We start from the raw sequence: 26,376 nt of genomic DNA on the forward strand, positions 1-26,376 counted from the left end.
GACTGCAGAGAAGGTAATGCTTAGCTCCCAGGACATGGCTGCATTGCCGGATGAAGTTCAATGATCTTACCAGAGTTGTCATGATAAGAAATCTTACCCTGCTGAGACCTCCAGCCTCACTATTCAAAGTACTGCCCTCCAATGCTTCCCTTCACTCTCCTACAATAATGCACCACACTTTGCTACACCTCCTTCTCATACTCATACCCTCACCACTATTGTCACCCATACTCCCCCACAACTGACCTCTTGCACACTATATACGAACTATTCGGGGCACAATGGTTCCCATAATTAATTAATAGAAGTGTCAACCGTTAAATTAAACTAGGCAGGGTTGAATAATGCAGATTGTAGTGTTGGGTTGCATTTACTGCTACACCAACATCGACTCGCATTTATAGAGAACTTTTAATGTAGAGAAAACAAATCCCAAGGCACTTCACGAGGTATAAGGAGAAAAATGGATGCTGAGTCAAAGGAGGAGATATTAGGGGTGACCAAAAGCTTGGTTGAAAAGATGGGCCTTCAAAGAAGGAGATGGAGACAGAAGAGTTTAGGGAAGGAGCTCCAGAGTGTGGGATTTAAGCAGCTAAAGGCACGACCGCCAATGGTGGAATGAGGAGGAGGAGGGGGATGGGGGATTCACGAGTCAGAGGAACTGAGTTCTGGGAGGAGTGGTAGGGCTGGAGGAGGCTACAGAGATGGGGAGGAATGAGGCCATGAAGGGATTTAAACACTAGATGAGAATTTAAATTGGACGCATTGGGGGACCATGAGTCGATTCCAGTCAGCGAAGACATGGGGTGATGGGTGAGTGGGACTTGTTGTGTGATAGGATAGGGGCAGAGTTTTGGATGAGCTGAAGTTTATGAAAATTGGTTAACAGACAGGAAACAGAGTGGGAATAAATGGGTCTTTTTCAGGGTGGCAGGCAGTGACTGGTGGGGTACTGCAGGGATCAGTGCTTGGGCCCCAGCTATTCACAATATATATCAATGATTTGGATGAGGGAACCAAATGTAATATTTCCAAGTTTGCTGACGACACAAAACTAGGTGGGATTGTGAGTTGTGAGGAGGATGCAAAGAGGCTTCAAGGCAATTTAGATAAGTTGAGTGAGTGGGCAAATACATGGCAGATGCAGTATAATGTGGATAAATGTGAAGTTATCCACTTCGGAAGGAAAAACAGAAAGGCAGAGTATTATTTAAATGGTGATAGATTGGGAAATGTTGATGTACAAAGGGACCTGGGTGTCCTTGTACAAGCGAACATGCAAGTGCAGTAAGCAGTTAGGAAGGCAAATGGTATGTTGGCTTTTATTGCAAGACGATTTGAGTACAGGAGCAAGGATGTCTCACTGCAGTTATACAGGGCCTTGGTGAGACCGCACCTGGAGTATTGTGTGCAGTTTTGGTCTCCTTACCTAAGAAAGGATATACTTGCCATAGAGGGAGTGCAGCGAAGGTTCACCAGACTGATCCCTGGGATGGCAGGACTGTCTTATGAGGAGAGATTGGGTTGACTCGGCCTGTATTCACTCGAGTTTAGAAGAATGAGGGGATCTTATTGAAACGTATAAAATTCTGACAGGGCTAGACAGACTGGATGCAGGGAGGATGTTTCCCCTGGCTGTGGTGGGGGGGGGGGTCCAGAACGAGGAGTCACTGTCTCAGGATATGGGGTAGGACATTTAGGACTGAGATGAGGAGAAATTTCTTCCCTCCGAGGGTGGTGAACCTGTGGAATTCTCTACCACAGAAGGCTGTGGAGGCCAATATATTTAAGAAGGAGCTAGATAGATTTCTAGACACAAAAGACATCAAGCGGTATGGGGAGAGAGCGGGAATATGGTATTGAGATAGAGGATCAGCCATGATCATATTGAATGGCGGAGTAGGCTCGAAGGGCCGAATGGCCTACTCTGGTTCCTATTTTCTATGTTTCTATGGGATGCTGGCTAGGAGAGCATTGGAATAGTCGAGTCTGGCATAACCAAGACCTGGATGAGGGTTTCGGCAGTAGAGGGACTGAGGTAGGGATGGAGGTGGAGGTAGGCAGCCTTTGTGATGGAGAGGAAATGGGGTCAGAAGCTCAGCTCCATTAGGACGCTGAGGTTGCGAACAGTCTGGTTCAACCTGAGACAGTGACTGGGGAGAGTGATGGAATTGGTGGAAACAGTACAGAGTTTGTGTTGGGGGCAGAAGACGATGGCTTTGGTCTTCCCAATTTTTAGCTGAAGGAAATTCCAGCTGATCCAAAACTGTCGCAGAGATGGTGGAGAGGCCGAGCTGGGTATCGTCAGTGTACAGGTGGAAGCTGGCCCCATATCCTCAGATGTTGCCAAGGGACAGCACGTAGCGGAGGGGGCTAGGGATAGATCCTTGTGGGGGGGGGGCGGTGGTCTTCAGAGGTAATGGGTGCGGAGGGTGAGAAGAGAAGTTATTGTTGGAGATTCTCTGGCTATAATTGGATAGGTAAGGTTGGAACCAAGTGAGGGCAGTATGAAAGAGGTGGACAACAGAGGAGTGGTGTTTGGCTGTGCCAAAGGGTGTAGAGAGGAACAGGAGACCGAGGGGGGATAATGCACTACGGTCACAGTCACAGAATGTTATTTGTGACTTTGGTTAGGGCCGTTCCAGTATTGTAACAGAGGTGGAAACTTGATTGGAGAGATTCAAAGATGGGCATGGATTTGGGAGGGGACTACGCCTTCAAGAACTACAGAATTCAGCCTAATTCTGCAAATGTGGCCGGAACTGACACTGGAGGAGGGAGTCTTGCTCTGCTTTGCTCCAACGTCATGTTGGGCCTTAAGTCCAGATTTACACTACGCAAATTTAGTTGGTAGTAACACACAGCTGAAGAAGATGGTGTAAAGAAGAACATGTGCATTGTATTGGAGCAAAAGACTATCCAGTGTCCTCGTGTCCACTGCTGAAATGTAACGGAATGCTAAACGTATAGTATAAATATACCGTTGGATTGATTTTTGAAGTTTTGTTAGAGTACCTTTTGGGGAGTCAAGAATTTTGCAAAGCCATTTTTGCTTGGAAGTTACGCCTGTATTACTCGCCTCCTTTTAAGAGATTAAATAATATGGGTGGTCCCTGGAAGGGATGGGTTGACTGACGAACTTGTTCCCTACACTATGTTCTTGCCTGTTTTATCGAATTTTCTTTTTAAATTAAGGGAGAGAACATTTTTAGAAGCTACCAGCGTGAAGAGTAATGAAACTTCTGAACAGTCCATTCAAATAAAACCCAGAGGGAACTTTTGGGATGCCACTGAAAGCAGTGAAAAAAATGCTTCAGGAAGCTTGCTTAAAGATGCTACTCATGCTGGAGATGGAAAAAATGCAGTAACGCAAAAGCAGTCGACAACAACTGAGCCACCATTCCCAGGAGACCGGTATGCCACAGATGACACCTACCTTCATTCAGTAAGTTACCTTTGGATTTACTGCTTTTATAGTTAGTCCTGTAGGTCTGTTTTTATCGTGGGTGCACACAGGTGATTGAGAAAGGATGTAAGGTAGTGACGCACAACTGAAGAAGATGGTGTAAAGAAGAACATGTGCAATGCACTGGAGCATATCCAGTGTCCTCGTGTTCACTGCTGAAATGTAACGGAATGCAGAGCCCTATGTGGGACTCGTGCATTTTAGGGTCTCACAATGCTTTCAGCGGAAGTGTCATGCTAAAACTTCAAAGGGTTCTATCATACAGGAGGCAATGAAAAGGGAGGTTTAAACTCTTGCAGGAATTCCTCTTGTGCTATAAATTCCTGGCAGTGGCATCCACTTTTCTTCCTCCTCTTCCCACCTCCCAACCGATCATCCCACAGGCACGCTCTCAGCAAAATCACACGGAGTGTCCACGATGTCTCATCTAGTATTGCATTTTACTCCGTCAATGTAAAATACAAAAGGGATCTAAATCATTCTGTGAAAACGGCATGCATGCAGCATTGATAGACAGATACCTCTACTAAAAGACAATACAAGTTCTGGCATGTTAATCACAGAAAGGACAGTGAAGGTGGGTAAACAAAAATGAAAGGAGCTTTTGTATACTGTCTCTCTGCTGTGCTATTGTTGAAATGCTTGGTATTGGAGGTCTCCCATCCCACAAGGTTATTCTGATCAATTTGGCACTCTATGTACGACCCTGGGCAATGTGTGTTGGAGAAATCACAAAAGATGCAGTAGCCATTAATAAAAAAAACTTCTTGGTTGCTCAGATCTGGTCTGATGGGCCTTGTAGTCCTTAATCCCACAGAGTTAACCACACTTCTAATCCTGATGTGTAATTCCAATATCAGCATGTTAACAGGAAGTCCACGGCTATAGAATGGAGAGCTAGAGACTATGGCTGACTGGGTTATTTGATGTGAAATGGTGCTGAAGAACAGAGCCCTCTTTAAGACGATTGAGTTCCATGTGGAAATTTGTCTGATTTATGCTTCTGTGAAGCACCTTGGGATGTTTTCCTACCTTGGCCACTGTCTGAAGCTGAACCAGACTGTTTGCAACCTTGGTGTCCTATTTGACCCTGAGATGAGCTTCCAACCGCATATCCGCACCATCACCAAGACCGCCTACTTCCACCTCCATAACATTGCCCATCTCCGTCCCTGCCTCAGCTCATCTGCTGCTGAAACCCTCATCCGTGCCTTTGTAAGCTCTGGACTTGATTATTCTAATGCTCTCCTGGCTGGCCTCCCGTCTTCCACCCTCCATAGCTCATCCAAAACTCTGCTGCCCGTATCCTAACTTGCACCAAGTCCCGTTTACCCATTACCCCTGTGCTTGCTGACCTACATTGGCTCCCGGTCCTGCAACGCCTTGATTTTAAAATTCTCATCCTTGTTTTCAAATCCCTCCATGGCCTCGCCCTCCCTGTCTCTGTGACCTCCTCCAGCCCTACAACCCTCCGAGATCTCTGCGCTCCTCCAATTCTGGCCTCTCGCACATCCCTGATTTCCCACGCTCCACCATTGGCGGCCGTGCCTTCAGCTGCCTAGGTCCTAAGCTTTGGAATTCCCTCCCTAAACCTCTCCACCTCTCTCTCTCTCTCTCTCTCCTCCTTTTAAGATCCTTAAAACCTACCTCTTTGGCCAAGCTTTTTGTCACCTGTCCTAATATCTCCTTATGTGGCTTGGTGTCAGATTTTGTCTGATAACACTGTTGTGAAGTGCCTTGGGATGTTTCACTACATTAAAGGTGCTACATAAATGTAAGTTGTTGTTGTTAAAGATGCTCTATAAATGCACGTAGTTTGTAGTTGTAGTGTGAAGGTACTGGAGTGGCTTAAACGCTGAAAGCTGAGGGTAAATTTCTTTGGATGATCACCCTTGACCCAGCAACACCAGGGCTATCAGGATTCCACAACTTTGAGGGCAGGAACCCAAATAACATTAATGCCTAGTTTCCTGTTTTTTTTTTCTCTCTCTGTTAACTCTGGTATTGCATTGGAACAGGAGTAGGCCATTCAGCCCCTTGAGCCTGATACTTTTTTTGTGCAGGATGGTGAAGAAGCTCTGGGTTTTCTTGTGTGGTGATTTGTTGCATTAAAGGATCAAATTAGTTGCTCACATTGCGATCATGACCTGTTACTGGCTGATCTGTTACAGTAATAGCTCGTTACAGGTCTATGCTTTGTTTGCTAGGATAGGTAATTGTATTTTGGGATACAAGCTTGTGGGAGCACTAGAATGGGTCTTTATTGGTGGCTTTTGGAGCTTTGTACGTAGCACAGCTACACGAGTGATCAATTACAGTGGCAGTAGTTGATATGGTGTTGCTCAAGTTGTCTATTAATTGGAAGCAGGTGATTTATTTTTCTTCATGGGCAGAAAACTGACATTCTGTCTCGAGATTGGACTTGGTGTGATGGAGCAGGATCGCACTCTCCAGGAGAGAGTGGGTTTAACTCTGTTGCAGTGTGCTTTTTCCTTTCCCACTTAAATCTAATGGCTTACCCATTTTTGTTGAAACACCTCTGAGGTTCCACTGCAGATCCGAAGCTTGCTGCTTTCAGGCCACGTTGCTATGTTTTTAATCCTTGAATCATTAACTCGCCAGCTGACCCATTAGGAATGGCGAGAACCTTCTGTTGCCTGGTTGGACGATCTTAGTTTGGTGGATGTGGGGAGGCACTGTAGCAAGTCTGAGATTGTACATTTTATTTAAATCCACGAGTCCTATTTGAAGATTTTTTTCTGTATGCCTCCCAGGTAATGCCTGGGATTGTACAGCAGAAGATTTGATCTGTACTGTTGGACTGGTGTGGTCCGTTTGGCCTTTCTCTATTTGCTGAGCAGGTTTAGCTCAAAAGATTCCTTTCTTCAATGGACCATTAATGACTTCCATTTGTTGGTTGTGCTTTTAGATTCCTGATGACCTGCATTCCCTACACAAAGTCAAATTTTGCTCTTCTCTTTCTCCACCCCTCCCAAATCAAGTTATGTGTAACTGGGAGCCTGTGGCTAGACGCTGCCATGAGTATAGCCCCTGTGGTGTCCACCATCTGCCACATCTACCAACGTCCCTTCATTGACAATTGGAGGGAAAACAGGGTCAGGCTTGGCGTAACCATATCTGAAACGCATGCCTTTTTGGGAGGGGTGGTGGGGGGTATATCAGCTATTGATGCTAAAATTATTGGGACACAGTAGATTGCTACAGTTAAACTCTGTGCCCTGGACTAGGTAGAGGAGAAATCGGGCAGGAATCCTGTGAAGGCTTGTACCATCCTCACCGTGTAATGTTTTCCACAAACCGGAGGAACTCGATGAATTTCTAAAGAAGTCATGTAAAATCTACATAAAACTTATGAAATTCATTTGGTTCCCTTTCATTTGGTGGCAGTTCAGGGAAAAATACCTTTGAAAAATGTGCGGCACTATTACTGAAAAATATGTACATACGGATGTCAGATGATCACAGGATCAGACACGGCAGTGATGCCCCCATGGTCAAATAGCTTGGTGACTGTTGACAAACATGAAAAATGGTCATTTTAGAGGAAGTACCACGTGGAACTATACCTCAGCAAACACTGCTCACCCTACAGACAGAAGGTGAAACATTGAATAAGCTGTTCGCTTAATTTAGTTTTGTAAATGAAAAGCTGCATCTAGGTTAGGTATTAAGGAGATTAACAAAGAGTCACCTATTGGGAATTAACTCTATCTTGTAAAGTCATCTGAGGTTACTGAAAGTTGTGTTGCCCTAAACCAGCTTATAATACTTGCATTTAAGTATGGTATTGCAATTTTATATACTGCCTGATCAGATCAAAATATCTCTCTCTTCAGACAATGAATTGCTTTTGAAGCAATTGTTGCTACCGAAGCTTGTTTGTCTCCCTTTTAAAACACTAAATGAATTTGAACATTTAATTGAGATTTATAAGCTGGATTTTTTTTTAATGTAAAAATGGTTAGATTTACATTTTGACTTTGAAACAATACAAGAACAATTGCTGGTTATGTTTTATTTCCGTTCCCTGATCGTTTTAGGTTTCAGCCAGTCTTATGAAATATTTCTGGCTGCAGTAATAGCCTCTCCCTACTCGAGAATTACTGCCTGTAATTTGATAACTATTTCCTTTTGATAAGTGTACATCAGTATTCTTTAATTTAGCCAATTAATCCAGATTAATTAAGACCGTTGCTGTTTTGAGATCAAAGTGCTGAAGTGGGACAGTATTTTTGCATGATTAGTCTAATTCTGGCTTCGTTCCAAAGATAAAGCTATAACACTTAATATATTTTACTTCTGTCATTTTGTTTTCGCTTGCAAATTTTTTCCTGCCTTCTCCAAGGAGGCTGATTTGATGGGGAGCACGTTCACTCTGCTGCCTCACTCATATGGCCTTGTTCGCCGTGCTGTTGCTGAGATGAAGTTGTCTCAAGGCCACAAAATGTAATTACTATTAAATAAATGCGGGGTGCGTTCCCAGTTTAGTCGCTTTTCAGATTTTTACTTTTTATTTGGAAAGATCTCACACAAGTTGGAGACATTGGGCTCAATTTTGAAATGGTGGCAGGTTGGCATGGTGTGGGGTGGGTGGGGAGGAAAGTACACGGGACAAACCGGAATTTTAAAATACATTACCGCTTCCAATGCGATCGCATCGTAATGGATGTTGATTAAAGATCTTTCCAGGTTTCGCGCCCGGCAGCCAGTCTGAGCTGCAACGCGAAGGGGGGGGGGTGGAGAAAGAGCAGGGGGTAGAGAGGGGGGTGAAGAAGGGGGAGATTGGAAAGGGAGACATCGGAGCAGGGTGGAAAAGTAGTTTGATTTTGTGTTTTAACCTTGTGCAATGGTTTGTTATTTAATTTATTTTGTTTCTTTTTGCCTGATCGCCAAGCATGAATCAGAAGCGGTGGGAAAGTCGCCGAGGAAAGTTTAAAAATCATTCTAACGACCTAATGTGTCACAAGTAAAGTGCCTTAAGTACCTCAATGAGGTACATTTGGTTCTTTAGTTATCATAAGCCAGCGGGATTTCTGGATTCGTGACGCCTGCGCGCGCACAGGTGCGTCTGTGGGAAACTCGGAAGTTGGCGGGTTGGAGCCGGCTTCTGAACCCACTCTGCATTTCTGCAATTTTCGCAGCTCACCTGCAATTTAAGTTTAAAATTGAGCCCATTTTGTCTTTGGTTTTTCATATTTTTTGAAGAGCAAGGGACAGGAAAAGAGAAGAATGACGGACAAAAATGTGCACTAGACGTCTATCTATAATACCTTTAAAAAGTCCTTCATCTGGTGCTCGCTTCCCGGTTTGTCTCGCTTCCCGGTTTGTCTCACTTGGTCTCAAAATAAATCAACAAAAATCCAAACTGGAGAGGCAGGGAACAGGTAAATCAGAAATTAGAAAAATATTTAAAAACAGCCAATGAGAAACTGCTAAGGACTTATGGAAACAACCAATCCTGAATGAACAGTCAGGAGAATGTATCAATTTAATTTTTTTTTTGCATTTGTGAACTAATTGAATCACTCAAAATGCATTTTTAAAAATTCTAATGTCCAAAATAAGACTTTAGACAAAATAAGGACATCAGAAATGATATTTCATGATTAAATGTAGCCTTTGAATTATAACCTGTATTTTTAATAATTTCATTATATTTTCTACTTGATATCAGCCTCTCCCTAAAGCCTTGACTTGGACGATTTTGCCCAGACCCTTGGCTGCATTAGCTGAAGGCAGAACTTGCAGACTGAGCATCTGCAGTTTGTACAATTTCTCAGGATCCGTCACTAACATTTAATTAGCTCAACTGCTTGAATGTTTCCCTTCAGCTTCTAAAGAGAGAATTTGCATTTATAGAGCGCTTTTCACATTCTCCGGATGTCCCAAAGGACTTCACCATTATTGAAGTGTAGTTATAATTGTAATGTAGGCAGATGTGGCGGCCAATTTACACACAGCAAGGTCCCACAAACCGTAAGGAGATAAATGACCAGATAATCTGTTTGTGATGTTGGTTGAGGGATAAATGTTGGCCAGGACACTGAGCGAACTCCCCTGCTTTTCTTTGAGGCCCATGGCACTATTTTGGTTTAACATCTCATCTGAAGGATGGCACTTCTGACCTCACAGCACTCCCTCTGCACTGTATGGAAATGTCAGCCTAGATTATGTGCTCAAGTCAATTGGTGTGGGGCTTTATCCCACAACCTTCTGACTCGGAGGCGAGATGCTACCAACGGCTGACAAGGCTTCAAATATTTTGAACAACCAGGACGATTACGACATTAAGTTAGGTGGCACAGTAAGTAGCGTGGATGGGAGTAGAAAGTTCCAAAGGGACATCGATAGATTAAGTGAGTGGGCAAAACTGGCAGATGGCGTTCAGTCTGAGGTCATCCACTTTGAACCTAAGAAAGATAAATCAAAGCTTCTCACCATTTGGAAAATACTAAGAACTGCGGAGGAGCAGCGATATTTAGGGGCCCATGTACAGAAATCACTAAAACCTAATGGACTGGTACAAAAAATAATCAAAAAGGCTAATGGAATGTTAGCTTTTATCTCATGGTAGTTGGAATATAAATTGGTGGAAGTAATGCTACAGTTGCGTAAAGGGAGGGAATTCCAGAGCTTGGAGCTTAGACAGCTGAAGGCGTGGATGCCAATGGTGGATCAGTTAAAATCGGGGACGCGCAAGAGGCCAGAATTGGAGGAGAGCAAGGATGAGCGTTTTAAAATTGGGATGGTGCCAGACTGGGAGCCAGTGTAGGTCAGCGAGGGGTGGTGGGCGAACAGGACTTGGTGCGAGTTAGGGTACGGGCAGCAGAGTTTTGGATGAGCTCACCCCTTTCAAAATGCTGATAAATACCAGGTACCTACCTCCAATAGTTGCATCTTGTTGTGTAACCTCATCTTTAAAAAATGGTAAGAGATAAAAAATTAAATATATAGGAAAACAATATATTAAATAATTTATGATTTTCACTGAATAATGGGCAAAGTTGTGGAATTCAATCCTCCAAAGCACCAATTAGATTTCCAGACTACGATGTCATAAAAATAAAATTTGATTTATTTGGTCTGGCCCTGAAATGTCTTGCATGACACAGCATCCTTATTATAAAACGGCATATCCTTGAACTGACTGTGAGTAACACCTCGGGAGGTCTCCATCCTTCACGCTTTGTTACAAACCAATATTTGGAAGGAAAGCCCATCCTTTCCTGATGCCTCTTCTGAATTTTGAAGCAGATCGGGGACATTTACAGCCATCTGCTCATCTTTAGAGAAACAACTGGCCTTAGAATGTAGCCTGAGGAATTAACCTGTTATTGATATTGATGCAACTATTGTAGCCATTAGACATGTTTTTTTTTAAAAAGGGAAACAGCAGAATAGTACATTGTACGTTATATAGTATGCTGCTGTGTTTATTAAACACCACATCCTCCAACTTACTGCAACACCATGGGAAATCTACTGGCTGGAAAGAAAGTGACTTCGAAGGTGTGGTCTCCAGATCTGCTTTCTCGCTGCCTGTGAGTAATGTTAGAGAAGATTTACTGATGAGACTACATTTTCTTTTGGAGAACCGAGTTCTCTTGTATTTGTGCTGATGCAAACTGAGAGAATGGCCTCCCCGACCCACTCACGAGTCTTTGACTGATGCTGATGGGCAAGTGTTAATATTGTGTAAAACGCTTCAAGTCTGACATCTCATCCACAGATACGATCATTTTTTTTGGCACCTTTCAACTTTTTAAAGGATGTTGTTATCTTGAACAGATTCTTGGAAACAAAGGTTTTGCCTGTGTCATTGGAATGGAAATGTTATCTTTGAGGTGTGTAAGAAAAAGAAACACAAACTCCAATCAACCTGTGTAAGAAAGTACATGAGAGTTTTTTAATCGTATGGTATGACCCACATGAGGCCCGTACCTCTGATGTAAAATGCAAAGCAAGCAAAAATAATACACTTGAAATTCTCCTGTTTGAAAAGGGTTTTATTTGCTCCTCTTGTACCAGTATTTTCTCTCTAAATTTAGTTGTTTTTTCCGCTCAATGCAGCGATTTCTAATCTGTTACACTAGTCAATGCAGCGACCGTGTCCATCTATTTCCCTTTTAACAAGAACGAGGTTCCCTCGGACGAGAGAGAAGCATAAGCAGCGACTTTAGGGGGAAACTGGAAAGCCCGAAATGGGTAAGTTTGAGATTGCAATGCAAAAGAAGCTGGGACTGAAACTGTCGAAGGAAGACTTTCGGCCGAAAGAAGATTCAGACCAAAAAGCAGAGTTAGGCTGCTGAAAATAACGGTGATGGTTTCCCGTACTCGCCAGCAGAAAAATTTGCTCTTGCACGCAGTTAATGCACAATTTTCATTGAAATGTAGTCGTTTCAGCTGCGTATTAAAACAAAATAAAGAAAGAAAGAAAAGACTTGCATTTATAAAGAGCTTTTGACAACCTCAGGACATCTCAAATCACTTTACAGCCAGTGAAGTACTTTTAAACTGCAGTCACTGTTGTAATGTAGGAAGTGCAGCAGCCAATTTGAGCACAGCAAGATCCCACAAACAGTAATGAGATAAATGATCAGATAATCAGTTTTAGTGATGTTGATTGATGGTTAAATATTGGCCAGGACATCGGGGAGAAAACCCCCTGCTCGTCTTAGAAATAGTGCAGTGGGATCTTTTATGTCCACCAGAGAGTAACACGGGGCCTCGGTTTACCGGTACCTCCGACACTGCAGCGCTCCCTCAGTACTGGCACTGGAGTTTCACTCTAGATTATGGGGTCAATTTTAGGATGGCTGAGTGGGTGCATTCGTGGCGGTGGGGTGGGGGGGTTCCTAAAATTAGGGAAACCTGGAGCGGGTCCAGAGCCCGGCTCCAACCCGTGCGCACTAATTCGCGCAGCCCCCGCATGCGGGACTCCCACCGGCAATTAAAGCCGGCAGTTTAGATAGTTAGGGAGGTACTTGAGGTCGTTGACAGACCTCATTGGGAAGAGATTTTAGCAGGGATGTGATTTTGGACTCTCCTCAGCGAGTTTCCCATGCTGTGGGAAACACCCCCTGATGTTGCAGACGTGTTTCAGTCAGCAGCCATTGGGAGATGCAGAGGATTCCTTGACAGTTGGGGGGAATACCTCATTCATTGCAGCTGGGCACTCTGTCACCTCAGACAAAGTTTTGCCTGCCACACCGTTGTCTCCACACTCAAAATTATTACATCATACCCTAAACTCTGCTGTCCAAAGATATTTGCTTACTTTCCGGACCCCCTCACACTCTCACCGTCAAGATGGGGAGGGAGTGTTCCATTGCTGCATTCATCACTCCATTGGAGGATGAGCAACATCACCAGCCTTGCCAGGCACGCCGTCCACCTCTGCCCCGTGGAGCTACACAACACAGTGCTGCGCAACAGGCACCTGCACAAAGTAGTCGTGCAACTACACATATACCCACTGTAGGGTGACCCAATGGGTGGCATCAAGGGTGCTCATGGAGAACCTCATGAAAGGGCCTTATTGCACAAGCCAGTCAAGAATGGCCAAGACGTGGCAGTGGTGGTGACGATATAATATGTAATGTGAGTTGATCAGAAATCAAATATAAGTAAAAACCATGACAAACCCTCAAACACCCTTGTGCATCCCCTTCATGCTCACGACACATTTGACTTACGCTTCCTACTGCACATATGTGATGCATGCCCTGTGGCTGCAGCACAGGTAGTGGCAGGTTGGGTGAGGCTGACCGTGAAAGAGATGTATGAGTCAGAGCCATGAGATTGGATGAGGATTGGGTTGAGTGGTAGTGGTGGGATGAGTCCTGGGGAGGTGAGGAAGTGCAGGTAAGATGAGGATGAGGTTTCAGTGGGTGTGAGGAGTGATGTGATAGAGTAGTGTTGGCAGTGCAGAAGGAGATGTGGGGTGGGGGTGGTGATGTGGCAGATGGAGCGTAGGGGAATGAGTAAGAGTACTCGCTTCGGCTGACCTGGTTAGGTTACTGAAGCACCTCCTGCACTGTATGCAGGTGTGTGATATGATGGTGGTGCTGGTGACCTCCTCTGCCACCTGAAGCCAGGCCTTCGTGGTGGCAGAGACAGGCCACTTGCTCCTGTCTGCCGGATGGAAGATCTCCCTCCTCCTCCTCCTCCTCACCTCATCCTGTAAGACCTGGAGTGAGGCATCATTAAACCTGGGAGCAGCCTTCCCCCGGGGCTGCTCCATGTTGTAATTTTGCCTATTTTCTGCAGCATCAGTCAGTGGAGGATTACCCCTTTAAATAGGGCTCCTCTAGCTGACAGCAATGATGCGGGTGCGCAGTCCGCCTGCTGCACAGCTTTCCAGCGTGAAACCCGGAAGCCAAGGTGAGTGGCTTCAATTTATTCATGATCGCGTGCCAAACCCACCGATTTCACTGGGCGCGTTACATTTTAATTTTGTTTTTTCCTTGGGTTTTAGGAATTCGAATCATTAACGTGGAGTGAAGCACAGGCTGGCTGCATGTCCAAAACGTTTGCTGTACTTTGTGTTCAGATAGCATCATAAACTGAAATCCCAACCGGGTGCTGCGACCTTGGACACTTTATTTATGGTTACAGACTTTACAAGTTTGTTTTATCTTTCCAGTTGTTGCTCAGTTTATGACTATGGCCATAATAAGTTCTGCAGTGTTTCTTCCAGGGTTGAACATGTACCCTACCTAGGGACGCGAGCATGTCGTTGTGCTTGGTGTCTGGCTTGTGGAGGTGGGCTGTGGCATTCTTAAAGCAGTTCTATGTGGGAATAGTAGCTTTGATCTATTGTACCCGAACATGACTAGGATTCCATTGGCTGTAATGTGCGGTGGTCAGACAATTTTTAATTTTACAGTACTTGTCAGCATATGGTGATGTTTTGTAACACTAGTGCTGAACTAAGGCTGTTATAGGGTCAGCTAGTGAGAGGACAGGGTTTTACTTGGAAAATGGTGCACTCTTTCAGCAGAATATACTCTTGTTCCTGCCCAAAGTTTTTTTTCTTTCAAAAAAAAAGTTAGAATAAGAAGGGGAATTATCTCTAGTGATGCTTTGGCTATTGACTCTCTCCTTTTAGGAATTGTAAACAATTTTACAACACCAAGTTATAGTCCAACAATTTTTATTTGAAATCTACAAGCTTTCGGAGGCTTCCTCCTTCGTCAGGTAAATGGACACCAGCGGCCCTCTTAATACCTCCGCCAAGTAACCGTTCTTCTTGTGAGTTTAGGCAGTGTGCGTTGTTAGACTGTTTAATGCTGGTAAGTCCCCGAGTCAAGCCTGATCATCTGATGACCAGACTTTCCAACAAGGGTCACTGGATAACGATCAGGACTGGGAACACTCAGATATCTGCTTGACCTTCCCTTCCTTGACCAGGGCTATTAAAGCCAATTGTAGCACTTCAAACTACAACCCTGGCTGAGATTAACTAAATCTGCACAGATTGGGGATTGAAACTGGGATGTTTTTGGTCTGTGTGACTTGGTACTTCATGGGATGGTGCATTTTCTGATAGAACTTTTGGAGCTCAATTTTTAATATTTTCTTTGACTTAAAATGCAGGAAATGTTTTTTTTTAAAAAAACCAAAGCAGGCTTGTCAGTATCTGAAAGGGAAACTTTGAGTGGGACCTTTAGGAACATAGGAACAGGAGTAGGCCATTCAGCCCCTCGTGCCTGCTCCGCCATTTGATAAGATCATGGCTGATCTGTGATCTAACTCCATATACCTGCCTTTGGCCCATATCCCTCAATACCTTTGGTTGCCAAAAAGCTATCTATCTCCGATTTAAATTTAGCAATTGAGCTAGTATCAATTGCCATTTGCAGAAGAGTTCCAAACTTCTACCACCCTTTGTGTGTAGAAATGTTTTCTAATCTCACTCCTGAAAGGTCTGGCTCTAATTTTTAGACTGTGCCCCCTACTCCTAAAATCCCCAACCAGCAGAAATAGTTTCTCTCTATCAGTCCTATCTGTTCCCCTTAATATATTATAAATTTCGATCAGATCACCCCTTAACCTTCGAAACTCTAGAGACTACAACCCCAATTTGTGTAATCTCTCCTCGTAACTTAATCCTTGAAGTCCAGGTATCATTCTAGTAAACCTACGCTGCACTCCCTCCAAGGCCAATATGTCCTTCCGAAGGTGCGGTGCCCAGAACTGCTCACAGTACTCCAGGTGCGGTCTAACCAGGGTTTTGTATAGCTGCAGCATAACTTCTGCCCCCTTGTACTCCGGTCCTCTAGATATAAAGGCCAGCATTCCATTAGCCTTATTGATCATTTTCTGCACCTGTTCATGACACTTCAATGATCAATGTACCTGAACCCCTAAGTCTCTTTGGACATCCACTGTTTTTAACTTTTTACCATTTAGAAAGTACCCTGTTCTATCCTTTTTTGATCCAAAGTGGATGACCTCACATTTGTCACAGTTTTGCCCATTCACCTAATCTATCAATATCGCTTTGTAATTTTATGTTTTCATCTTCACTGCTTACAATGCCACCCATCTTTGTGTCATCGGCAAACTTAGATATGAGACTTTCTATGCTTTCATCTAAGTCGTTAATAAATATTGTGTATAATTGAGGCCCCAAGACAGATCCCTGTGGGACTCCACTAGTCACATCCTGCCAATGTGAGTACCTTCCCATTATCCCTACTCTCTGTCGCCTTTCACTCAGCCAACTTCCTAACCAAGTCCGTACTTTTCCCTCGATTCCATGGGCTTCTATCTTAGCTAACAGTCTCTTATGTGGGACCTTATCAAATGCCTTCTGGAAGTCCATATAAATAACATCCATTGACATTCCCCTGACCACTGCTTTAGTCACCTCTTCAAAAAATTCAATCAGGTTTGTCAGGCACGACCTACCTTTCACAAATCCATGCTGGCTCTCTCTGATTAACTGAAAATTCTCGGTGTTCAGTCACCCTATCCTTAATTATGGACTCCAGCATTTTCCCCTCAACAGATGTTAGGCTAACTGGTTTATAATTCCTTGGATTCCCTCTCTCTCCTCTCTTAAAAGATTTCTTTCTCATTAGATTTTTTTTATCACTTACAAAATGAAGGGTTCTCATGGTTTTTAAAGTGGATTATTTTGTATAATGTGACTCAATTAGCAGGAGTGACACAAAAAAAATCAGTTAATTGTGGCACACCTGTCATAATCTTGTAATCTTTCTCCAGCAGCTAATGAGCCACTTAACCAGCAGGAATTCGCAGCCTTTTTGGGGGGGGAATTTTAGTGAAATGCAGACCCATTTATTTTAAACTAGTTTAATGGATCCATTAAAATGATGGAGAGAGGGTTGTAGCACCAGTCGAGTGCTATCATAAGAGTAACCTCTGGGCTCAAATTCTGAAATCCAACTGTTGTGTGCAGCCCATCTGCATGAGGTGAGCAGCAAGCTGCAGGAAAAAAACTTCTCTTATCTGAGGGCCTGCATACGCACACTGACTCTGGCATCTATAGGTGGCCCGTGGGGGTGGTTGCTTTGGCTGGCTGCCTCTTTTCTGCGGCCTTGTCCATGCCCAGGTGGCCCTGGAGAAGGAACATGTGATGTCCGTCGATACGCTTGAGGCCTTCAGTGACCAGGGGGCACTGCAGGGACTGGTGTGTGTACTGGATACTAGCAGCAACATTATTATTTAGGTTTATAAGTTTTTTTTAATGATTTAGTTCTTTACTAGTTGTGCAAATCTGTGGAGGCACTTTGGCTTGGTTTCTGTTTGATGACACTGGGACAACGTAGTATCTCCTTATTGGTTTACTCCAAAAAGGCATACAAACTTTGGCATCATTGCCGCCTCCCCCATGTTAGTGGGGAATCTTCCTTGCTAATTTGATCTACCGATTTCACTAATGTCCTTCTAGTCCACACTACGTACAAGCCATTGAGTTGTACAAACAATCGCTATGAAAGAAAAAAACCCCATCATTGTGGGAGCATCATCACCACAAGGTCTACAGCTGTTCAAGGAGAAGGCTCGCCACTTACCTTGAGGCAAAAAAAATGTGGCATTGCCAGCTTTGCCCACATCCTGAGACCAAATAAAACTAAACTTCCCACATTGCGTGCAGAGCGATTTTAGAAAGTTTGCCCACAAGTGTCACAGAAAAGATTGCTTGAAAGTTTTTGGTTGATCCAAGACAAGACCGTGGTAAGTTTTGTTTAACTGTAATTTATGCAAACTCTTTTAAACATGCCATATAAAGCTTTTTAAGTTTCTATTTTAACTCATAACCACTATATAAAGCCCCACGATATTTTCAGTAGCTTTTTTGGGAAGGCTTGAGGGTGGGGTGGGGGGGTGCGGTTGGCATGTAACATAGTTTGTGTTCTATAAGTGACTCATTCTGTAGCTCTTCAAATGTAACAATTTTTATTACTAATATTTTATTTTCAGTGATGGAAAATCTGAACAGAAAGCTGTAATCTGTTTCTGTTACTCTGTATAGTTTTGGTTTTCCGCGAACAGCAAGCAAGCAGTCGCTGTTGGGTTTTAACGCTGGCACAGTGGACTTGCAACATGACTTTGTTGATGTCAACTATATAATTTACAGCATCCTTGGGGTTTAATTTGAATGGAGACCAGCAAAGTGCTGCACTTTTGAGCTGGACGTTGGGAATTTTTTTTAAAAAGTAATGCAAATTATTAAAATGCAAAACATAGTTTAAATCTCCCCAAGACTTCGAACAGCAAATTATTAAAAGCAGTGAAGAAATTTAATATCTCTGGGAAATCTTGTTAATCACACTTTGTATTAAATGCAGAAAAAGTGGGTATTTTCACATAGAATATATATGTAATCTCTCAAGTATTTTTGAATTGTTGTCTGCCACTCCGTTGTCTCCACACTCAAAATTATTACATCATACCCTAAACTCTGCTGTCCAAAGACATTTACCTACTTTGCGGACCCCCTCACACTCTCACCGTCAGGATATTGGGGGGGGTTCCATAGTTGCATTCATCACTCCATTGGAGGACGAGCAACATCACCAGCCTTGCCAGGCACGCCGTCCATCTCTGCCACGTGGAGCTACACAACACAGTGCTGCGCAACAGGCACTTGCACAAAGTAGTCGTACAACTACAGTGTGACTTCAAGATGGCTGCCACGGATTTCTCTTGAGCAGCAGGTGAGAATGACTTAATTAGACCTGCCCTGGACAAACTTTGCGCACAATTGGTTAAGTTGCTTGTCTTCTCCCAAGGCCATTTCTTTGACGCTCTTCTAAAACACAACTTGTCTGCATATTCAATAGTCCATCTCGAAGTATTGCCTTTGCTTTTAGTTCGAACAGGGGCTGGGCATGAGTGACGAGGCACATTAAAATATGTGGAGCATGTATCCTGGATCCCTCGTGGCCAACACATTGGGGTCAATTTTAGGATGGCCGAGTGGGTGCGGTCGTGGCGGGGGGGGGTTTCCTAAAATTGGGGAATCCCGGAACGGGTCTGGAGCCCGGCTCCAACCCGCCCACTTCCGGGTTCCCCAATGATGTGAATCGGTGCGCGCGCAGCCCCCGCATGCGGGACTCCCACCGGCAATTAAAGCCGGCGGGATGACAGTTTAGATAGTTAGGGAGGTACTTGAGGTCGTTGACAGACCTCATTGAGAAGAGATTTTAGCAGGGATGTGATTTTGGACTCTACTCAACGAGTTTCCCATGCTGTGGGAAACACTCCCTGTTGTTGCAGACGTGTTTCAGTCAGCAGCCATTGGGAGATGCAGAGGATTCCTTGACAGTTGGGGGGAATACCTCATTCATTGCAGCTGGGCACTCTGTCACCTCAGACAAAGTTTTGTCTGCCACACCGTTGTCTCCACACTCAAAATTATTACATCATACCCTAAACTCTGCTGTCCAAAGACATTTACCTACTTTGCGGACCCCCTCACACTCACACCGTCAGGATGGGGGGGGGGTGGGGGTGGTTCCATTCATCACTCCATTGGAGGACGAGCAACATCACCAGCCTCGCCAGGCACGCCGTCCACCTCCGCCACAAAAGAGTGCTGCGCAACAGGCACTTGCATAAAGTAGTCGTGCAACTCCACATGCACCCACTGTAGGGTAACTCAATGGGTGGCATCAAGGGTGTTCATGGGGAACCTCATGAAAAGGCCTTATTGCACAAGCCAGTCAAGAATGGCCAAGACGTGGCAGTAGTGGTGACAATAATATGTAATGTGAGTTGATCAGAAATCAAATATAAGTAAAAACCATGACAAACCCTCAAACATCCTTGTGCATCCCCTTCATGCTCACGACACGTTTGCCTTACGCTTCCTACTGCACATATGTGATGCATGCCCTGTGGCTGCAGCACAGGTAGTGGCAGGTTGGGTGAGGGTGACCGTGTAAGAGATGCTCTAGATGGTGAGTATGCGACAGAGCCATGAGATTGTATGAGGATTGGGTTGAGTGGTGGTGGTGGGATGAGTATTGGTGAGGTGAGGAAGTGCAGGTAAGATGAGGATGAGGGTTCAGTGATGTGATAGAGTAGTGTTGGCAGTGCAGAAGGAGATGTGGGGTGGGGGTGGTGATGTGGCAGATGGAGTGTAGGGGAATGAGTAAAAGTACTCACTTCGGCTGACCTGGTTAGGTCATTGAAGCGCCTCCTGCACTATATGCAGGCGCGTGATACGTTGGTGGAGCTAGTGACCTCTTCTGCCACCTCGAGCCAGGCCTTTGTGGTGACGGAGGCAGGCCACGTCCTCCGTCTGTCGGGTGGAAGATCCTCCCCCTCCCCCTCCTCCTCCCATCCAGTACGACCTGGAGTGAGGCATCATTAAACCTGGGAGCAGCCTTCCCCCCCGGGGCTGCTCCAGGCTGTAATTTTGCCAATTTTCTGCAGCATCAGTGGAGGACTGCCCCTTTAAATAGGGCTCCTCCAGCTGACAGCCTACGATGTGGGTGCGCAAAACCCGGAAGCCAAGGTAAGTGGCTTCAATTTACTTACGATCGCGTGCCAAACCCACCAATTTCACTGGGCGCATTATCCACTCGCCCAGTCGACCCCCCCCGCTGCCAACCCGCCTCCCTCCTAATACCGGGCCCCTTGTGTTTAAATATCAACCGAGCTGATTTTTCTAGTGTTAAGAATGACTTTGGCTTTAATGAGTCCCCAGTGATTTATTGGATACTCTCCCTTGTCTTCCCATCATCTCTTGATGTGTCAACACTCAATCTTGCCATCAGTTAAACTCAGTAAAGCAGAGTTTGAAGTGGAGTACAATGTTCACTTTTGTTTTCTCATAACCCCCGTCCTCCCCTGTTCATTTGTATAATTTGGCACACGTTCCTCTTGATCAGCCTTTCCTGTAACCTTGGCAAGCAAAAGAAAACCTATATTATTTTATTTTCATGAACCTCCCTTTGTATGGGAGTGGGTGGGGCCGAGTATGGATGAGGCAAGGATCAAGTGCACAATTATTTAAGTGAATCGTTTCCCTTAATTTCGTACTTTTACACGGAGTGTATGTAAAGTATATCACAATATAAAAATGATCGCTTTAGAACAAATAATTTTCACTGTGAGCTCAGAGTAAATGGGCAGTCGGCTGCACATAAATGGATAAGGCAGGTAACGGATGGGTTGTTTGCCAGAGTGTTGATTTATGTCAACTTGCCCTGCGACAACAACAGCCAGGTTTCGCCTGTCCGTCTGGCTTCCCACAGGCCCAGGGTGCCTTCGATTGCACTCGTGTGACAATCCGAGGACCACCACATTTTTTTTTTTTTTAAATTTTTTTTATTCGTTCACGGGATGTGGGCGTCGCTGGCAAGGCCGGCATTTATTGCCCATCCCTAATTGCCCTCGAGAAGGTGGTGGTGAGCCGCCTTCTTGAACCGCTGCAGTCCGTGTGGTGACGGTTCTCCCACAGTGCTGTTAGGAAGGGAGTTCCAGGATTTTGACCCAGCGACAATGAAGGAACGGCGATATATTTCCAAGTCGGGATGGTGTGTGACTTGGAGGGGAACGTGCAGGTGGTGTTGTTCCCATGCGCCTGCTGCCCTTGTCCTTCTAGGTGGTAGAGGTCGCGGGTTTGGGAGGTGCTGTCGAAGAAGCATGGGATTTCACTCCATCAATGCACAGCTGGTGTGCAGCCACAAGAAGAGGTTGGTGCAGATGTGCGCCAGATTCCCTGAGAGCTGTCATGGTGCTTTTATACACCCATTGCACATCCCCCAATGGGTCCTGTCGCCTATTCACATTCATCATGAAGCAAATGAAAGGGTGAGTTAGCACACGAGCCGCAATAATCGGCAAGACATGGACATGGCGTAAATCATTAAATTTTATGTGCCGTTATTTTAATAAAAAGGAAGCTTCACAACCTAACATTTTGCAAACACCCTTGTGAATACTCTTGGTGAATTACAATTGCTTTCTCTTACACTTCCTACCGCTTCTACGTGGTGCATCCCCTGTGGCTTCAGCAGAGGTAGAGGCCGGCTGCTCAGATCCCTACTCTGACTGCTAAGATGCTTTTCATCTACGACCTCTGGGTTTTGGAGCCCCTGAGGTCTCAGCCAAAGACTGCAGGAGCAGACTCGGCCATTGGGAGACGAGGCAACATGTCGGGTACTCGCTGAGGGTGAGAAGTGTGAGCGCTTTGAGTGGAGTTCCCACTTCTATGTCCCCCTTTCGCCATCATCTCTCTCCTGGGCCAGCGCCACATCACTCCTACCACTCTGCCGGGGAGCAGCTTGGTGCAGATCAGAGACGAGTTGTAAGGCCACGGATAAGGTATCTGTCATCTTGTTTAAGGCGGCAGACATCTCCTGCACGGCCGTGGTCGTAGCCTGCATAGACTCACTTGAGATCCATGCTTGAAGCTCCACAGAGGCAGCCACTCTCTCCATGGCAGACATTCTTGCAATTACCCGCGACACCAATCCACCACTGTTGGACCTGGACTCCTCCATCCTCTCCGCTATTGTGGAGAGTGAGTGTGGCACATCTGCCAGTACCTCGTAAAATTGGGGCTGTACCTCTATCGTTCTCCTTCTCAATGATGGCCCCCAGGGTTCAGCATCTGTGTCCAGCTGAGAGCAGAGGTTGGAGAGGAGTGTGCCCCCCCGACACAGAGCTGTCCCTGCCACCAGTGTCTACTCGAGCTCATTTGTGAATTGTGAATCACCAGGTGAAAACCCAACTAACTCTCTAACTTGAACCACTGAAGTGCGAGTATTTGCACTGGTGCATGGCTGTACACCCTGTGACGGTGCAACCTCAGAAGGAATGAGGTCCTCTGAGGAATCGTCATCAGGCCTGTCCACAGACTGTTGCTCTACACGTGAAGGCCCTGGAAGACAAAGGAAATGGATATGAATTAGCCCTGGCAAAGTAACAATCTTGACAATCACTATACTCAGGCTTCTCATAGTTCTGTCATTGATGAAATAAAGTCAGCATATGTGTCAGAGATATTTTTAATTCTGTCACCAGTCATCTGAGAGTTCAGTCTCTCTGTCTCCAATTGACGGATACAGATGTGCCACTTATCTCCATGGCATCCTCCTCTGCATCTGTGAGCTGCACAATTTGTGACGGGCCATCTCCAGTCCTCTCCCTTGTGTTTTGTGCTCTCTTCTACAAGGGGCGAAAGAACAGAAGTGTGAGTGACTGAAGGTCACGTATTCACCCCTTGGATGTAGTGCATTGGGTGAGGGTGACTATGAGACAGATGTATCAGAGGGTGACTATGAGACAGATGTATCAGAGGGTGACTATGAGACAGATGTATCAGAGGGTGACTATGAGACAGATGTATCAGAGGGTGACTATGAGACAGATACATCGCATTCCATAAGGATTGGGGCAAGTGGCAGTGTGGATGGATACATGGGGAAGTGAGGAAATGCATAGAAAGTGAAGGATGGTTGCTGTTGAAACTTAAGTAGATGTGAGGAGTGATGTGATGGAGGATGCTTGACAAGACAGAGTGTGGTTGGGGTGGGGTGTTGTACACCACAGGATGTCGGTGAATCAGCAACTGTACTCACTTTTCCTGACCTGGTTAGGTCATTAAACCGCTTCCTGCACAGCATCCAAGACCGGGACACAATGTTCCTGCTGCTCACCTCCTCAGCCACCTCCAACCACACCCTCTTGGTGAGAGAAGCAGGTAATCCCTTTTAGCTGAAATTCTTTAAGTTCTTTCCACTGTTTTGGTGGGCTATATTTTCATCCTAATTTTACCGAAAAGGTACCAAGCAGGGAACACCACTTCATACTTGTGTTTTTTTAAATATATAAACTTGGCAAATGAAGGACAATACATGTCTTTCTTTGTAATGTCAGCAGGCGTGTCTGGTTTCATGAATGCTTCGTTCTTCCTTTGAGTATTATTTCCTTAGATTTGTGTCCAATGAAGCTACTTGTGAACCAAGGTGGGTAGATGGAGTTAAGGTAGAGGTCAGCCATGATCTAATTGAATGGCAGAACAGGCTTGAGGGGCTGAATGGCCTACTCCTGTTATATTTGCCTTTGAACTGTTGCCATTCATTGCAACAACACTCTGATCTTATTCCTGACTCACCTTGTTCAATGGAGTATTATTTATTTTCTATTGTATTTGCAATTTCTAATATGTTTTGACTTGCATTTTTCAGTATGAGGTGCACTTTGCCCGTTCAGTACTTCTCCGATCTCTTGATTCCTTTTAACTCTATCCTACTTACTGACTCAGATTGGTATCATCTGCAAATTTAGATCTTCTACTTATACTAACGATAATTTATAATTATTGTGAATAGAGGCCACTGGACTGATTCCCTGTTCTTGGGATGTGGGATTTGGAGTGGGCCATTCAGCCCCTCGAGCCTGTTCCGCCATTCAATTAGATCATGGCTGATCTGTGCCTTGATTCTGCAACCCTTCATAGATTTTTGTTAGGGAAAGTGTATCAATCTCAATTTTGAAATGTTCAATTGACCCCCCCCCCCCCCAGCCTCAACAGCTTTTTGGGGGAAGAGAATTCCAGGTCACCCTTTGTGTGAAGAAGTGCTTCCTGTCATTAGGGCAAAACTGTTGTTCTAATTACCCAATTTATTAACCAATTCATAGCTTCATCTTTCACATTAGCCAGAAGTCTCTTTCATAGAATCCGAAATGATATTACAAAAAGCCATTTCGTGCATCATACCTGCACTGCAGCCAGTGTCAGCTCCCCTGTCGGAGTTGTCTACTTTAATCCCATTCCCTGGCTCTGCCCATACCCTTTTAACGTGCAACACCACAGGAATTTCACTTGTTTAGGCTTGTATTCTATGAGTTTGCTTAGACATCCTATTTATTTGCTTTATTCGGACAGTGAAAGCAACTTAATATCCAGTACATTATCATCACCCATTATTTGCCATCTCCTCTATAAACTTGGGCGTGATCCACCTGATAAACTGATTCTGGTTGGCAATTATTATTTGTGACCGTTTTCTTCCTTTATTGACTTATTGAAGAAAAAAAATTAATTATTTACTTGTAAAGAGGCATGTTCCTCTTTCAAATTGGAAAACCCTGTTGCGATAAAGGTTGGGCTGATCTGAAAAGTCTACACAATAGCAGACGGTTTTTGTTTATATAAAGACTGAGATTTGAGTGGTGACCCAGAGGCCATTGAGTTTCATGTTATAATGTGCTATGTCAATTTTTCCAGCAAGATGATGCAATTTATAAAGGGATATTACTGGCAAGACTCTCCTTGACCTGTCAACTTTTAATTGACATCAGATGTTCTGTATTGAAGCATAGATTGTTTGCTTGAACTTAACATTGAATTGTCTTTTGCTTGTTAGAAATGTCCTGATAATATAAGACAGCGAATGGCAAAATTATCTGAGTACAAAGATGTCGTCTTGGAAACGATACCCATCCTGCAATGGAGTAAACACGCAACAGAACAGGAGTACAAACGACTGAGAAGATATAATGGAGCTCATGGATGGGGTGTGATCAGTTACGAAGGTAAATGTTATCTTTTTGTATTAAATAATTATATAATATCAAACAGTAAAATTACAAATGTCAGCAGTAGTACATCATGCAAATAAAATAGTGGAAATACAGCAGCATCTCAGCCTCACACTAACTGGTACAGTAGCATAGTGGTTATGTTACTGGACTAGTAATCCAGAGGCCTGGACTAATAATCCAGAGTCATGAGTTCAAATCCCGCCACGGCAGCTGGGGAATTCGAATTCAAATTCAATTAATTAAATAAAATCTGGAATTAAAATACTAGTATCAGTAATGGTGGATTGTTGTAAAAACCCATCTGGTTCACTAATGTCCTTTAGGAATGGAAACCTGCCGTCCTTACCCGGTCTGGCCTATGTGACTCCAGACCCACAGCAATGTGGTTGATTCTTAATTGCCCTCTGAAATGGCCTAGCAAGCCACTCACTTCAAGAGTGATTAGGGATGGGCAATTAAATCCGGCTTTGCCAGCGACGCCCACATCCCATGAACAAATAAAAAAAAACACACTGCTTGATGTAGACAACCCGCGATGTGATATGCATTTTGCAGTTCTCACATTCTCTCTGACAATGCAGAGAAAAGAGCCTCGATAAAATGATACAGGCAGTATTGTCTCACTAGCACTGATTGATTTACTGCAGCCTCAGATGTGATGAGCACTATGTTGTAATCTACATTCCAGTCGCAACAATGCATGCAATAAACTGGTTTCTCATTTGAATTCAAAAGATCCTGATGGCGAATCAGTGTATAAAGGATGGACAATATTGATCTTGGATTTAAACAGGCAACACAGAGTGACATGGTAATAGGAATCCCAAATCTGAGGTTGCAGGGTGTAGATA

The 26,376-nt window shown here is 44.5% G+C and overlaps 1 protein-coding gene across 3 annotated transcripts in view; it reads left to right on the plus strand.

The window, feature by feature from the left end:
- st6galnac (ST6 (alpha-N-acetyl-neuraminyl-2,3-beta-galactosyl-1,3)-N-acetylgalactosaminide alpha-2,6-sialyltransferase) overlaps positions 1-26,376 on the plus strand; it is a 78,971-nt gene that overhangs the window by 35,821 nt on the left and 16,774 nt on the right. For all 3 annotated transcript variants that reach the window (XM_068003974.1, XM_068003975.1, XM_068003973.1), the window contains 2 exons: positions 3,196-3,445; positions 25,348-25,516. In XM_068003974.1, the coding sequence (XP_067860075.1) occupies positions 3,196-3,445; positions 25,348-25,516 (419 nt within the window). The remainder of the gene's footprint in view (positions 1-3,195; positions 3,446-25,347; positions 25,517-26,376) is intronic.

This window comes from Heptranchias perlo, chromosome 23, assembly GCF_035084215.1.
Source record: "Heptranchias perlo isolate sHepPer1 chromosome 23, sHepPer1.hap1, whole genome shotgun sequence".
NCBI lineage: Eukaryota > Metazoa > Chordata > Chondrichthyes > Hexanchiformes > Hexanchidae > Heptranchias > Heptranchias perlo.